This window comes from Saccostrea cucullata, unplaced genomic scaffold (genome assembly GCF_032062105.1).
Source record: "Saccostrea cucullata isolate Sc308-1 unplaced genomic scaffold, CSIRO_AGI_Scuc_v1 ctg1029, whole genome shotgun sequence".
Taxonomy (NCBI): domain Eukaryota; kingdom Metazoa; phylum Mollusca; class Bivalvia; order Ostreida; family Ostreidae; genus Saccostrea; species Saccostrea cuccullata.
In genome coordinates this window covers 42450-57553 of record NW_026922501.1, presented here as the reverse complement: position 1 = coordinate 57553, position 15104 = coordinate 42450, and the positions used below count along the sequence as shown (strand labels likewise).

Sequence of the window (15104 nt, the reverse complement as noted above, 5' to 3'; positions counted from 1 at the left end):
CTGTGGACAAAGGAGGGGGGGTGATATAAAACATTCTTTCACTGGTAGATGCTACATGAATGCCAAAATTGGTTGAATTTTTTGTCTGTTAATTAAGAAAAAAGTTAGAAATGTTCAATTATCTTCGACCAACAAAGGACATACGAAGCCTGCCGACACATGAAAACAGATAGCAATATGTCACCTGAGTGACCGTAAAAATCGTTTGAATACTTCATTTTTACTTGTACATGTATATTCAAAATACCTTTGTATGTCCAATTTGCAAAGACTGTATCTTTCTGATCACAAACCTCCGGATCTACAGTCTGCTCAAGATGTTTAGAGGCGTCCACCACCACAACATAGAAAGCTCTCCTGGTCAGGTAAATCTGGTGACAGGCGTAGTACGCACACTGTCCTCCAAAGTCAAAGAAACTCAATGTTTTTCGGACATCTTTAATTGATCTCTTGATATGTTTCTTAGCTAAAAAAATGAATTTAAATTTAAGATAATACTAGTAGCCATGTTTCAAGTGTAAGGGATAAGCTTTAAATCCAGAGGACACCCTATATAAATTTATCTTTTTACTTCCACACAGTCAAGTATGGGCAATTATACTTAAAAGTGCAAAAATATTTATATACCATATCATAGACAACTATTGAGTATTGAGTTTTCTTAAAAAGCAATTCATGATCAATTGATGAACCATATTTTATTTGTTCAACAATTAAATCTTACGGAGATTTCATTCGTCAGACAAACTAAAAATTACAATACAAAAAAAAAAAGATCATAAGAAATACTATCGTGTCAGTACCTTTGTTTATTTAACGCAGCAGAACTATGAAATCTAAAAGCTACATGTAAGAGATCACGTCTCACTTCAACGCACACAGCTGACTAGGGAACTTATAGCCTGGAGTAAAGGGATAAAATTTCATTTCCGGCATTTTTTTATTTCATTTTAGACATTTTTTTTTATTTCATTTCCGACATTATTTTGTTTTCTTTTCCGGAATTTACCTGTGCGGCAATTCCATGTTTTCTAAGTAAAATGGGATTTTAAATGTATTTATATAAAATATTAATAAAAAAGATTTTAAAAATATACATATACGAGAGCCGTTCAAAAATTACGCGGACTTGTTGCACAGAAAAAAATATTTGACGACATATTCGGGCAAAATGTCACAGATGATATAAAAGAATCTTTACTTATATGGTTTTCAAAATTTCCTATCAAAATGTTGTAAATTGGTATCAATTTTGAGTGATTTATCAGGACATATCATTGAGTCACTGAGCAGCAAAATCTTCGACGTCACAGGCATTATAAAAAAATATGTGATTGAACTTTCATTTTCTCAACATTTTCCGAAGAGTACCTGTACAGTTTGAGTTACCTTTTCTACTCAACATCCAAACACCATTTCCCGTCTAGCTTAAAATCTGTTAAACAAAGAAAGAATATTCTTTTTTTGTTTTAAAACCAAAAACTGCAGGTATTTATGAGATACAGTGTGATATTGATGACTCTCAATCACATTCTTTACAGTCCGGATAAAGTTTTCGTCGATAATCCTCTTCCCGACCTCCCGTATAGCCTTTTTACAGAGGTAATACGGTCTAAAATTTCATTTAACTATTTGTTGACGATTGTCATGAATACCAAAGTTTACATGTACTACACATTTTATTATGCATAGTTTGGATCTACTAGGGTATGTTGGGGATATCTCGAGCATTACACATAATTTAACAAATGTGTGGTGCGCTTTCAATTCAGGAGACGTCATTTTCACAGTCGTTTTCACGGGTATCGCATCGGGAAAAATTACTATATTTCTGTTAGTACTTCAAATATCATGTCAGAAATCTAAATACATAATATTAGAACAATATAAACATACATTTGAGAAAATTGTCGAAAAATATCACGAATTATAGAAAATCAATGAGATTCCATATGGATTCCGCATGCTTTTGCTTCAATTTTTTGTCGTGCTCCGTACCTCTCCATCAGCGATATCAACATACCGATAATTTCCGTAGAATTTTTTTTTAATACAAAAATTTTGCCCGAAATTTATTGAAATCTTTAAGATACATATTTCTGTGAAATTTCATAACTATATGACGTCTGTAAGAGTAAATAATACATGTAGCACAGTCCGCGTAATTTTTAACGGCCATCGTACACTAAGTCTAAGTTAAGAGTTCAATGAGCATAAAACTTTTTTCACAACATTTTATATGCACTAAATGAAATGTCAGTAACAGCACCATGCTTATGTCCAAGACACCGATAGATTTACAAAATTGAATTTCACTGATTTATTTATTATTTATTCCTTTAAATTTTTCATAGGTGAAGTTGTCAAATCTGTTACTATAGGTACTACGTATGTATAAGAAAAATGTCGGAAATGAAAGCAAAAAAAAGTGGGAAATGAAAACTAACCAGAAGTCTCTGTCGAGAATGTAGCTCTACTGGTTTGTACTAATAACAAAGGATGAGAAAGGAAGCCATTGCCATCAGACCAAAACTGTAGAAGAGGTAGCGTTTTAAAGGAATTTCACAGATATTTCTATTTTTTAGTAATAATGGCAACACTTTTTATTAAATTCAAAAACCGAAAATCAAAAATGAAAATACTATTTCATGTAACACGTTGATCAGTCATAGTTTCCCTGCCCTTCAAGAACCCCCGGGGGTCATGATTTGAATAAACTTGAATCTACCCTATCTTAGGATGCTTTTCTAATAGTTTCATCTTTCCTGGCACAGTGGTTCTGGAGAAGAAGATTTTTAAAAGATGCCATTAATTTTTCATTTATTCATAATAATCTCCCCTTGTAAGAGAGTTTGGCCCTTCATTTGAGACGAAAATTGAATCCCATACTTTGTGGCAAGTTTTGTTGAAATTGGCCCAGTGGTTTGTGAGAAGAAAATAAAAAAGTTAAAAGTTTACGCCAAGGACAACGCCAACGACAGACGACGGACAAATTTTGATCAGAAAAGCTCACTTGAGCCTTTGGCTCAGGTAAGCTAAAAATACAAGAGTCGGCTGATATCAATTCAATATTAAGTTAACTGTATAAATGTAGAAATATTTCCTATATTAGTTTTTTTTCTTTTAAATGGACACTTCTACATGTATAAGCTTTCAATTTCAAAACAATGACTGGAATAAATAATGAAAAAAATAAAAATTGAATATTAACATAAAGTGTATAGCATATACACATTCCAAAAACAAGATGCTTTAATTTTGTAAAACACTATGCGCCCAGCGGAACCAAAGTTCTAAAAAGCTATTTTTGCATAAACGTTACAGTCAAGATCACAAGTTCATTAACCTTGATGTCATTTAAAAGAACTTAATTAGTTGAGGATGCATACAAAATAGGAAATCTCTATCTCGTATGGTTCAAACGTTTTGGAAAAAGTTTGAAAAAGCTATTTTTAGCACATAGGTCATAGTCAAGGTCACAAGGTCAATTACCTTGGTGTTATTAGAACGAGCTTTATTAGGGAATTATGCATACTAATTATGAAGTATCTATCTTGCAAGGCTCAAAAGTTATGGCAAAGGTTAAAGTTGACAATATACGGACAAACAGACAGACAATACAAAGACAAAATACGCCCCGAATCTATTGATTCGGGAGCATAATGAGATGTAAGAATGCATTTACTTTTATTGCCAAAAGGCGTCAAATTTTTTTGCTCTGGTGGGATTTGACACCTGATTTAATAGAAATATTCTGTACATCTTTTAACACATCATGCCTAAATTTATTTTGTAGATGTAAATCCGTTTGATTCAAATCGTTCCACAGTTCACATAATTCTTTAATACACAATAATATAGTCTTACAAGCCCTGATATTACTAGCAGATCATTACCTATCACAAAGTATGTATTTTTGCTGTTTTTTCAGCGACATGTATTTGTTGTTCAGCTACAAATCTAAATTGAAAATATTGAACGATCATTAATTTTTAAAGGTCCAAATTAAAGGGGATCCTGATGATTCAAATGGCGTCGGAATTTTATAAATATTATTGATTCTATTGGAGATTACGCCAGACGATGGGCCAGATATGAAAAAGAAGACACTTTGTCAGAATAGATTAAATATATCAGATATCTATTAAAATCATGTATCTAAAGACTGACGGTCAATATGAAAACTATCCATCCTTCCGGGTTCAATAATCCAGAAGTTATAAATAAGACCATTACCTACTGGTCCCTTCTGACAAAGCAGGTTTCTTCCTTTGTAAAGTTTACTATATCAATTCTGTTTTAGGAGAACCTTTCTATTGATACATACTTTTTGACCTCTTGAACTTGACCTCAGACTCAGAGTTTGACCCATTTTTTAAAATATATAACCTTTGCAAACATTTTGAACATTTAGCACTAGGGCTGGTTTATTTCACATATGTTTTCTTTATTACAAGGTATTCCTTGGGATACCAACAATTTTTACCTTTTGACCTTATCTTTGGAGTTTGACCCCCAAACGAGTAATAATATGGAGAATGAAGAATTATCACTACCCCAGAATGCATCCACATAAATTGCAGCTTTTGTCGCCCAGTGTTTTGTAAAAGATTATTAAGTTTTCCCTTATACATTTCGATGTAAAACATTTGTTTCCCTTATGTGGTCGTGTCATATCCCTGGGGTCATGTTTAGAGTTATTTAAAATATACACGACCCCAGGATGTTCCACATAGTTGCAGCTGTTGTGGTCCATGGAATGCTTCTTGAGAAGAATATTTTTAAAACTTTGCCTATATACATATGTATAACAATGTAAAATTGGATTCCCTATTGTGGCCCAAGGAAGCTACCACATAGTTGTAGCTGATGTGGTCCAGTACTTCTTGAGATGAAGATTTTTAAAAGACTTTGCCTATATACATATGTACATGTTTAACAATTTATAATCGGATCCCCTATTGTGGCCTTTCCCTACACCCAGGGGTCATGATATAAACAATTCAGAATTTACACTATTTTGGAATGCTTCAAAAAAAATTTAAGCTTACGTGACCTAGTGGTTCTTGATAAGAGGATTTATAATGACCCAACCCTATCTTTGTTTTTTTAGTAAACGTTCGGGGACTTGGCCTTTAAATTTATCAATTTAAACTTCCGCTCCCTCTAAGGATGCTTTGTACAAGGTTTGGCCCTGTCGTTCTTGAGAAGAAAATGAAAACGTGAAAAGTTTACAGACGGACGGACGTACGATGGATGGACAGACCGACGAGGTACAACAGCTGATCAGAAAAGCTCACTTTCAAGTATTCTTTGTGGTAACACTTTTCATTGAATACCAATAATTTTGACCTTTTGACCTAAGAAATTTCTGTGCTAATGAAAAAAAAATCAACGTTTGCGATAACTTTTAAACAATAAAGGTTTCTTGTATGTAATCCTTGTGATAAGACCTTTCAATTGGATACCAAGCATTTTGACCCTTTTACTTTAGAGTGTGACCTACTTTTAAAAAAAAGAAACCTTGACCATAATTTTTTAAGAGATTTAGGTAGCGCTTTCATACTTTACATATTTGATCCTAGTGATAAGATTCATATCATAACAAGAATTTGACCATTTGACCTTTGAGTTTGACCTACTTTTTAAAATCAAAGTACCGAAAGCACTCATGGGAGTTGAACATGGTGTAAAATATCATCTTTTATCTGGAGGTTAAGTGAATGAACAAAATTATCATTTCAAAAACAGACAACTGTTTCAGACTCTTTTAAGTTGCAACTATTTTGAGAAAGGCATTCAGAGACATCAAAGAGCAAAAAAAAAAATGCATGGGCCATAATCTTTGCTCGCCTACATTAGTCCTTTTTTTCATACCCCCTGCTTGAAAAGGGATAAGGTATTTATTAATCGGGATTTCCGTCCATCTGTTTGTAACGCTTTAGGTATACCCATCTCTTATCCGAAACTCCTCTAACACCACTGAAAGAAATTTTCATAGAATCTTTATTACATATTGCCGTTGTACACCTTTCTATTACTTTAATTTTCATCCTACACATATTTTGGGTTTCCCATTGCAAAACATGGACACAGCCACTATATTCATATTAGAGGCGGTTGATCATTTATATAATTCACTGCTCATAGTCTTCAAATTTGTAATATATTTTTCCTTGGTACCTTTAACCCATGTGTTATGAAAATTTCTGTTTCGTAGGAATAATATCAATGTTGATAAAATGTGGATTTGAACACAGTATCATTCGAGAAGTTCAGAATCTCGATCCCAATGCTTAGGAAGTATTTTTTTTAAATTGTTTTCTTTCTTCTTTTTTTCCCTTTTTCTTGAATGATACGCAGTACATGTATAAGTTTATGATGAAACATAATTGCGCTCGCCCAAACGGTCACACCGTAAAACATATTATCAATATTGATAAAATGTGGATTTAACACAGCATCCTTTTAAGAGCTAACAGGTTTGCTATATAAAACTTCTCTATGAATATAAATGTATTTCAATTTCACGAACATTATACATGTAGTACGTCAGAACTTAATCTTTTTTAATATTGTGAAGAAAAAAACAATACCAAGTTAAAAACAATTACTTAATGAACAAACATATAAACAGTGGTATATGTGAGAATTTGTGTGCGTACAAATTATCTGGTATGTAAATGAGCTTTTCCTTTTATTAAAAATATATATACTTTATTTTGCTGTTTTTAATTGCGATTTTACGAAAACATCAGTTTCCGGTTTTGGTTTTAACGTTTATAACAAAGTACTAGATTTACAGATTTACAGCTTTTGGCAGGTGATTCTGCCGATTTAGTTATAAATACGTATGCTTCCTAAAGTTGTAATGCATGAATGAATTCATTTAAACAAATAAAACGTTCTTGAAAATTTTGAATAAATTCTGTGCATCGGTGAAAAAGAAATTGCTAAAATCTGGTACCGTCGGGCGTCTGAAAGACTAGGTTTACCGTCTCCCGTCAGTATATAGAGTTGTCGTTCGTATCCTTTTCAGTGTATGACGCTACACTAAAAATGACTTTCATTACGAAAAACTTTTGAGGTTTTTTATAATTAAGTTTTACTTTGAACGAAATCTAATATTTAAAATAAGATTACTTTATCATTACATTTACTTACATTATGAAAATTAGATCACTTCAAAAGAAAAAACATAGACCTAAAACGAAGGGACCGCCGACTCCTATGACGTCACAATAGATATCACTATACGATCTCCCTCCGATTGCAGCGCCCTCACCGGGATGTATAGAAAACATCCGGCAGTACAAAGATTCCGTTATTTACATCTTCATTGTCGATATATTTTAGCATGGAATGAATTAAACTTTTGCCGAATGTACCAAATCCTTTTTACTAATACACTAAAGAGTTCTTTGAGCAGCAACAGTCGTCCTTTAGCTTATCTAATGAGCAGTTGCAGCAGGTGTCAGAAGCTGTTGCAAACATCCTAAGCAAGCAGAGTGAGACAAACCCCCCAATGCCCATAGAGCCACTGGAAACCCCCATGGCCACAAGGGAACAGAGTCAAGGTACAGAACCCGTCTTGATAAATGACAATTATCTTGCATTAACGACAAGCTACGACAATGATTTAGGCCATAAAGTATCAAATAAATTAAAACTTAAAATTGTTAATGGCGAGTATATCAATTTGGGCTTGTTGGTTGAAAATTCATATGGGGCCGATCCAAACGATGAGACCAGATATTTTTCTATGAAAGAGGAAAGCCTCACCCTGGCCCCCAAATCTAAAGCAAAGGTAATCAATGACATACAAGTATGGACAGATGCCTTTCTCATTTACGCATCGATATATACCTCAGCCCATCCCGAGAGCAGAGCTCAGTTATTCAAATATATTCATACTATTAGGTTAGGGGCAAATAGAGTTAAGACTCTCGGGTGGCGTGATTACGACATCCAGTTCAGACTGAAGAAGGAGGCATACCCATCTCTCTCATTTGCTGTTGTTGATCAGGAGCTATGGCTCTTGTATATGTACAGTCCCCCTAGCACCCAGACTTCCTCACAACAGGTCCCCCTTCTAAAGTGTTATGAATTCAATTACAAGGGCATATGTAGTAAACTTGTATGTCAATACAAGCACGAATGTATGATATGTTCACAAAACCATCCCTACATTAAACATAAGACATCCTCAGGCTCTAGTTTGAATTTTAGGTCAACTGGTCTGCAAGCAACATGGCGGCCTCAGCTACCCAGGAGACCCGCGGCACCAAGTTCAGCTATTAGAGCACCTTATACCCAATCAGCTAGACCTCAGTAATATTGCAGCAAGCCCGATTAACGTACCGAGATTAGGCGATTTATTAGCAAATTACCCACTTGGCTTGGTAGCCTTAGAACTTTTGCAGGGTTTTACATATGGTTTTAGGTTGTGTTATGAAGGGCCTCGAGTGGCCACTGACTGTAATAATCTCAAATACATGTCTGGGTTACATTATGCAGCTATTCAGTTGGTCATTAATGAAATCATGTTAGGCAGAGTTGCAGGTCCATTCGATCAGCCCCCTCTACCGAACCTTAGGCTGTCTCCAGCGGAAGACCTTCTTGTTAAGGTCTTCCGTCTTCAGCGGAAGACCTTCTTGTTATTCTTAGGTTTCTTTTTCACTTTTATTATTATTATTGTTTTTTTTTTCTTACCGATTTTGTGCACGCGATTTCTCGAAAACGGCTCAATGGATTTCCGTGAAACTTTCAGGACTTATGTTAAATCACTTGAACCTTATGCGTTTTTTTCGGTTTTGATGACGTCACTTCCGGTTCCGATTTATCGGCACTTTAATGGTTTTTTAAGGGTCAGTTTGTCCGCACGATTTCTCCTAAACGGCTTTAGGTAGACACATGATACTTTCAGGTATGGTAGATCTATGTTTGTAGATTTGCGGAAAGTATTTCATTTTTATCGGAAGTGCCGCACGTCGGCGCTCGGTATGGCCCGAAAATAGTCCTATCGCAAATTTCAAAATTTTCAACACCTTTTCTACAATATCTTTTTACCTGGAAATATTTTGTTAAAACATATAGAACAAAAGAAGTGTAGAATTTCAAGATCTTTCAAATCATATCTTTGAAAAAGGGCTGGCCCCTAAAATTAAAGGTCAAGAGGGGCCGAAAGTTTTTTTCTTTATATCTCGAAATGTATTGAGAATTTGTAATACGTCAAAGAAGCAAAGTTGTTCAAAATGTCAAGCGCAATCTATTGGGGTCGTCAAAATACGTCCAGCGTAGTCACTTCCGGCCAAACCGGAAGTAGTCGAAAACACGTATTTTTGCCGTTCTTAACAAGTTTTGGGGTAACATATGTCTTTGGGAGCATAAAAACTAATTTTCCGTCCGTCGTCATCACTTCTGGTCAAACCGGAAGTAGCAAAAAATTGCTTAATTTTGCATTATTGAACATAGCTTAGAGGATTCAAACCATTTTTAGGCGTTATTTCTCATTTTTGTTAAATGATAGCTACTTCCGGTCAAACAGGACGGAAGAACTACTCGTTGCTTTGCAACGAGCTCAGCTCTAGTTATTCTTACGTTTCTTTTTCACTTTTATTATTATTATTGTTTTTTTTCTTACCGATTTTGTGCACGCGATTTCTCGAAAACGGCTCGATGGATTTCCATGAAACTTTCAGGACTTATGTAACATCACTTGAATCTTATGCGTTTTTTTCTGTTTTGATGACGTCACTTCCGGTCCGGAGTTGTCAGCACAAAATTGATTTTTTAAGGGTCAGTTTGTCCGCACGATTTCTCCTAAACGACTTTAGATAGACACGTGATACTTTCAGGTCTAGTAGACCTATGTCTGTAGATTTGTGGAATGTATTTTATTTTTACCGGAAGTGCTGCACGTCGGCGCTCGGTATGGCCCGAAAATAGGCTTAACGCGAATTTCAAAATTTTTAACACTTTTTCTACGATATCTTTTTACCTGGAAATATTTTGTTAAAACATATAGAACAAAAGAAGTGTAGAATTTTAAGTTCTTCCAAATGATATCTCGGAAAAGGGGCTGGCCCCTAAAATTAGGGGTCTAAAGGGGCCGAAAGTTTTTCCTTTATATCTCAAAAAGTATTGAGAATTTGTAATACGTCCATGAAGCAAAGTTGTTCAAAATGTCAAGCTTAATCTAATGGAGTCGTCAAAATACGTCCGTCGACGTCATTTCCGGCCAAACCGGAAGTAGTCGAAAAACGCGTATTTTTACCGTTCTTGAAAAGTTTTTTGGTAACATCTGTCACTGGGAGCACAAAAATTAATTTAATGTCCGTCGTCAACACTTCCGTCACACGGGAAGTAGCATAAACTTCCGGTCAAACAGGACGGAAGACCTTCTCGTTGCTTTGCAACGAGCTTTGCTCTAGTTATTACGGTCTTCCGTCTCCAACGGAAGACCCTTCTATTATTCTATTGTTTCTTTTTCACTTTTATTATTATTATTATTATTATTATTATTCTTTTTCTTCTTACAATTTTTGTGCAGAAGATTTCTCGGAGATGGCTCGATCGATTAACTTGAAATTTTCAGGAAAGGTGTGTCGTCAACTAAACCTGATCCATTTTTCTCATTTTTTCGAAAATCACTTCCGGTCGGAAGTTATTGCCCTTTAATCAAAATTTAGAGGACCTCCTTGTCATCACCAGAACTCAAGAACGGCTAACGCTAGAACACTGAAATTTTTACCAAAGATAAAGGACATGTTGTCAAGATGCACAATGGTTTTCAAATTTTCCGGAAATGCCTAGTATGGAAGCTCGGTAGGGGTCAAAATCTAGGACACGTATCATGACTGAATTTTTGAGACATTTTGCATGATATCTTTTAAAATATAATTATTCTGTTATAACATACTGAGCAATATTTGTGCAAAATGAGAAGATCTTTAATATGATATCAAGAAAAATGTGCTGACTCATCACATTAGGGGCCGAGAGGGGCCAAAAGTATTTGTTCGATAACTCTTTAACAGTCAATATTTTGTTATTAATTACTGAAGCAAAAATGTTTATCTCAACAATCTACAACTATATATTACAATTTGAGTGTCGTATGGTGCATAATAAGGGGCCATAAGGGGCCAGAATGCTAAATCTTTGACGCTTTATATCTCAAAAGAGGGAAATATTTTGATAAGTAATATTGAACAAAAGATGTTCAAAATAATGTTCTGAACAATATGCAACCTTTAGTTTTTCGCTATACGTCCCCTTTAAGGAGTTGAAGGGTTGGCCCCTAAATATTTCTTTTGCAAATAACTCGAAAACGGAAGAGAATCTCTGAATAGTTGTTGAACAAAAAGGGTTCAAAATCCTGAGAGCTTCAAGATGAGATCAAAAAAAAAGGGGCTTGGCACTCAAATTAAGGGCCGAGAGGGGCTAAAATTCTTTAATCGATAACTCTTTAGCAGTCAATATTTTGTTATACATTACTAAAGCAAGAATGTTTATCTCAACAATCTACAACTATATATTATGATTTGAATGTCGTATGGTGCATAATAAGGGGCCATAAGGGGCCAGAATGCCAAATCTTTGAAGCTTTATATCTTAAAAGTGGAAAATACTTTGATAAGTAATATTGAACAAAAGATGTTCAAAATAATGTTCTGAACAATATACAACCTTTAGTTTTTCGCTATACGTCCCCTTTAAGGAGTTGAAGGGTTGGCCCCTAAATATTTCTTTTGTAAATAACTTGAAAACGAAAAAGAATCTCTGAATAGTTGTTGAACAAAAAGTGTTCAAAATCCAAAGAGCTTTAAAATCAGATCAAGAAAAAGGGACTGGGAACTCAAATTAGGGGCCAAAAGGGGCCAAAAGTCTTTAATCGATAACTCTTTAGCAGTCAATATTTTGTTATACATTACTGAAGCAAGAATGTTTATCTCAACAATCTACAACTATATTTTATGATTTGAATGTCGTGTGGTGCATAATAAGGGGCCACAAGGGGCCAAAATGCTCAATCTTTGACGCTTTATATCTCAAAATTGGGAAATATTTTGATAAGTAGTATTGAACAAAAGATGTTCAAAATAATGTTCTGAACAATATACAACCTTTAGTTTTTCGCTATACGTCCCCTTTAAGGAGTTGAAGGGTTGGCCCCTAAATATTTCTTTTGTAAATAACTTGAAAACGAAAAAGAATCTCTGAATAGTTGTTGAACAAAAAGTGTTCAAAATCCAAAGAGCTTTAAAATCAGATCAAGAAAAAGGGACTTGGAACTCAAATTAGGGGCCAAAAGTCTTTAATCGATAACTCTTTAGCAGTCAATATTTTGTTATACATTACTGAAGCAAGAATGTTTATCTCAACAATCTACAACTATGTATTATGATTTGAATGTCGCATGGTGCATAATAAGGGGCCACAAGGGGCCAAAATGCTCAATCTTTGACGCTTTATATCTCAAAATTGGGAAATATTTTGATAAGTAGTATTGAACAAAAGATGTTCAAAATAATGTTCTGAATAATATGCAACCTTTCATTTTTCGCTAAATGTCCCCATTAATTAGTTGAAGGGTTGGCCCCTAAATATTTCTTTTTCAAATAACTCGAAAACGAAAGAGAATCTCTGAATAGTTGTTGAACAAAAAGTGTTCAAAATCCTGAGAGGTTTAAGATGATACGAAGAAAAAAGGACTGATTCCTAATATTAGGGGCCGTGAGGGGCCAAAAGTCGAATTTTTGAGTCTTTATGTTCAATGTCTGTTTACAGATTATGGAGGCAAAATTGTTCTTCTTCACAATCTTTATCATTATCTTAGAATAAAATTCTCAATCAAAATCTTATCTCATCTTATCAAGAATCGGACGGAAGACCCACTCGTTGCTCGCAACGAGATCGTATCTAGTTATTATTATTTTTATTCTTTTTTCTTCTTACAAAATTTGTGCAGAAGATTTCTCGGAGATGGCTCCTTCAATTTGCTTCAAATTTTCACGGTCGATGCGTTGTCATCTGAAGTTAATTCCGGCAGATCATTTTTTTGAAATTCACTTCCGGTCGGAAGTTATCGCCCTTTGATCAAAATTTGGAGGACCTCCTTGTCTGTGATGGAACTCAAAAACGGCTTAAGCTATAAAGCTGAAATTTTTAGTGATGATAGAGGACATGTTGCCACGTTGCAACATGGTCAGGATTTTTTCCGGAAGTAACTAGTATGGAAGCTCGGTAGGGGTCAAAATTTAGGACACGTTTTATAAGTGATTTTTTGAGACATTTTGCATCATATCATTGAAAATATAATTATTTTGTTATAACATATTGAACAACATTTGTGCAAAATATAAAAATCTTTAATATGATATAAAAAAAAATGTGCTGACTCATCAAATAAAGGGCTGAGAGGGGCCAACACTTTTTATTCAATAACTCTTTTAAAATCAATAATTTGTTATACATTACTGAAGATAAAATGTTAAGCTCAACAATCTACAAATATATATTATGATTTTTATGTCGTATGATACATAATTAGGGGCCACAAGGGGCCAGAATGCTAAATCTTTGATGCTTTATATTTCGAAAGGAAGAAATATTTTGATAAGCAATATTGAACAAAAGATGTTCAAAATAATGTTCTGAACAATATGCAACCTTTCATTTTTTGCTAAACGTCCCCATTAAGGAGTTGAAGGGTTGGCCCCTAAATATTTCTTTTGCTAATAGCTCAAAAACGAAAAGGAATTTCTAAACAGTTGTTGAACACAAAATGTTCAAAATCTTAAGAGCTTTAAGATGAGATCCTAAAAAAGGGGCTGGGCACTCAAATTAGGGGCAAAGAGGGGCCAAAAGTCTTCAATAGATAACTCTTTATCTGTTACTATTTTGTAATACATTACTGAAGCAAAGATGTTTATCTCAACCATCTACAACTATATATTATGATTTTTATGTCGTATGTTACATAATAAGGGGTCACAAGGGGCCAGAATGCTAAATCTTTAATGCTTTATATCTCGAAAGGAAGAAATATTTTGATAAGCAATATTGAACAAAAGATGTTCAAAATAATGTTCTGAACAATATGCAACCTTTCATTTTTTGCTAAACGACCCCATTAAGGAGTTGAAGGGTTGGCCCCTAAATATTTCTTTTGCTAATAGCTCAAAAACGAAAAAGAATTTCTGAATAGGTGTTGAACACAAAATGTTTAAAATCTGAAGAGCTTTAAGATGAGATCCTAAAAAAGGGGCTGGGCACTCAAATAAGGGGCCAAGAGGGGCCAAAAGTCTTCAATCGATAACTCTTTATCAATTAATATTTTGTCATACATTACTGAAGCAAAGATGTTTATCTCAACCATCTACAACTATATATTATGATTTTTATGTCGTATGGTACATAATTAGGGGCCACAAGAGGCCAGAATGCAAAATCTTTGACGCTTTATATCTCGAAAGGGAGAAATATTTTGATAAGCAATATTGAACAAAAGATTTTCAAAATAATGTTCTGAACAATATGCAATCTTTTATTTTTTGCTTAACGTCCCCATTATGCAGTTGAAGGGTTGGCCCCTAAATATTTCTTTTGCTTATATCTCAAAAATGAAAGGAAATTTCTGAACAATTGTTGAACACAAAATGTTCAAAATCTGAAGAGCTTTAAGATGAGATCCTGAAAAAGGGGCTGGGCACTCAAATAAGGGGCCAAAAGGGGCCAAAAGTTTTCAATCGATAACTCTTTATCAGTTAATATTTTGTCATACATTACTGAAGCAAAGATGTTTTTCTCAACCATCTACAACTATATAATATGATTTTTATGTCGTATGTTCCATAATTAAGGGCCACAAGGGGCCAGAAATGCTAAATCTATGGCGGTTTATATCTCGAAAGGGAGAAATATTAATTTGATAAGCAATATTGAACAAAAGATGTTCAAAAAAATGTTCTGAACAATATGCAACCTTTCATTTTTTGCTAAACGTCCCCATTAAGGAGTTGAAGGGTTGGCCCCTAAATATTTCTTTTGCTTATAACTCAAAAACGAAAAAGAATTTCTGAATAGTTATTGACCAAAAA

General features: G+C 34.3%; 1 protein-coding gene across 1 annotated transcript; it reads left to right on the top strand.

Annotated features, from left to right (window-relative positions):
• Positions 1 to 5252: 5252 nt before the first annotated feature.
• On the top strand, positions 5253 to 8464 carry LOC134261876 (uncharacterized). Its single transcript, XM_062744271.1, has 2 exons — positions 5253 to 5318; positions 7430 to 8464. The coding sequence occupies exons 1-2, from the start codon at positions 5253 to 5255 to the stop codon at positions 8333 to 8335; spliced, it is 972 nt and encodes a 323-aa protein (XP_062600255.1). The 3' UTR covers positions 8336 to 8464.
• The last annotated feature ends 6640 nt before the right edge of the window (positions 8465 to 15104 follow it).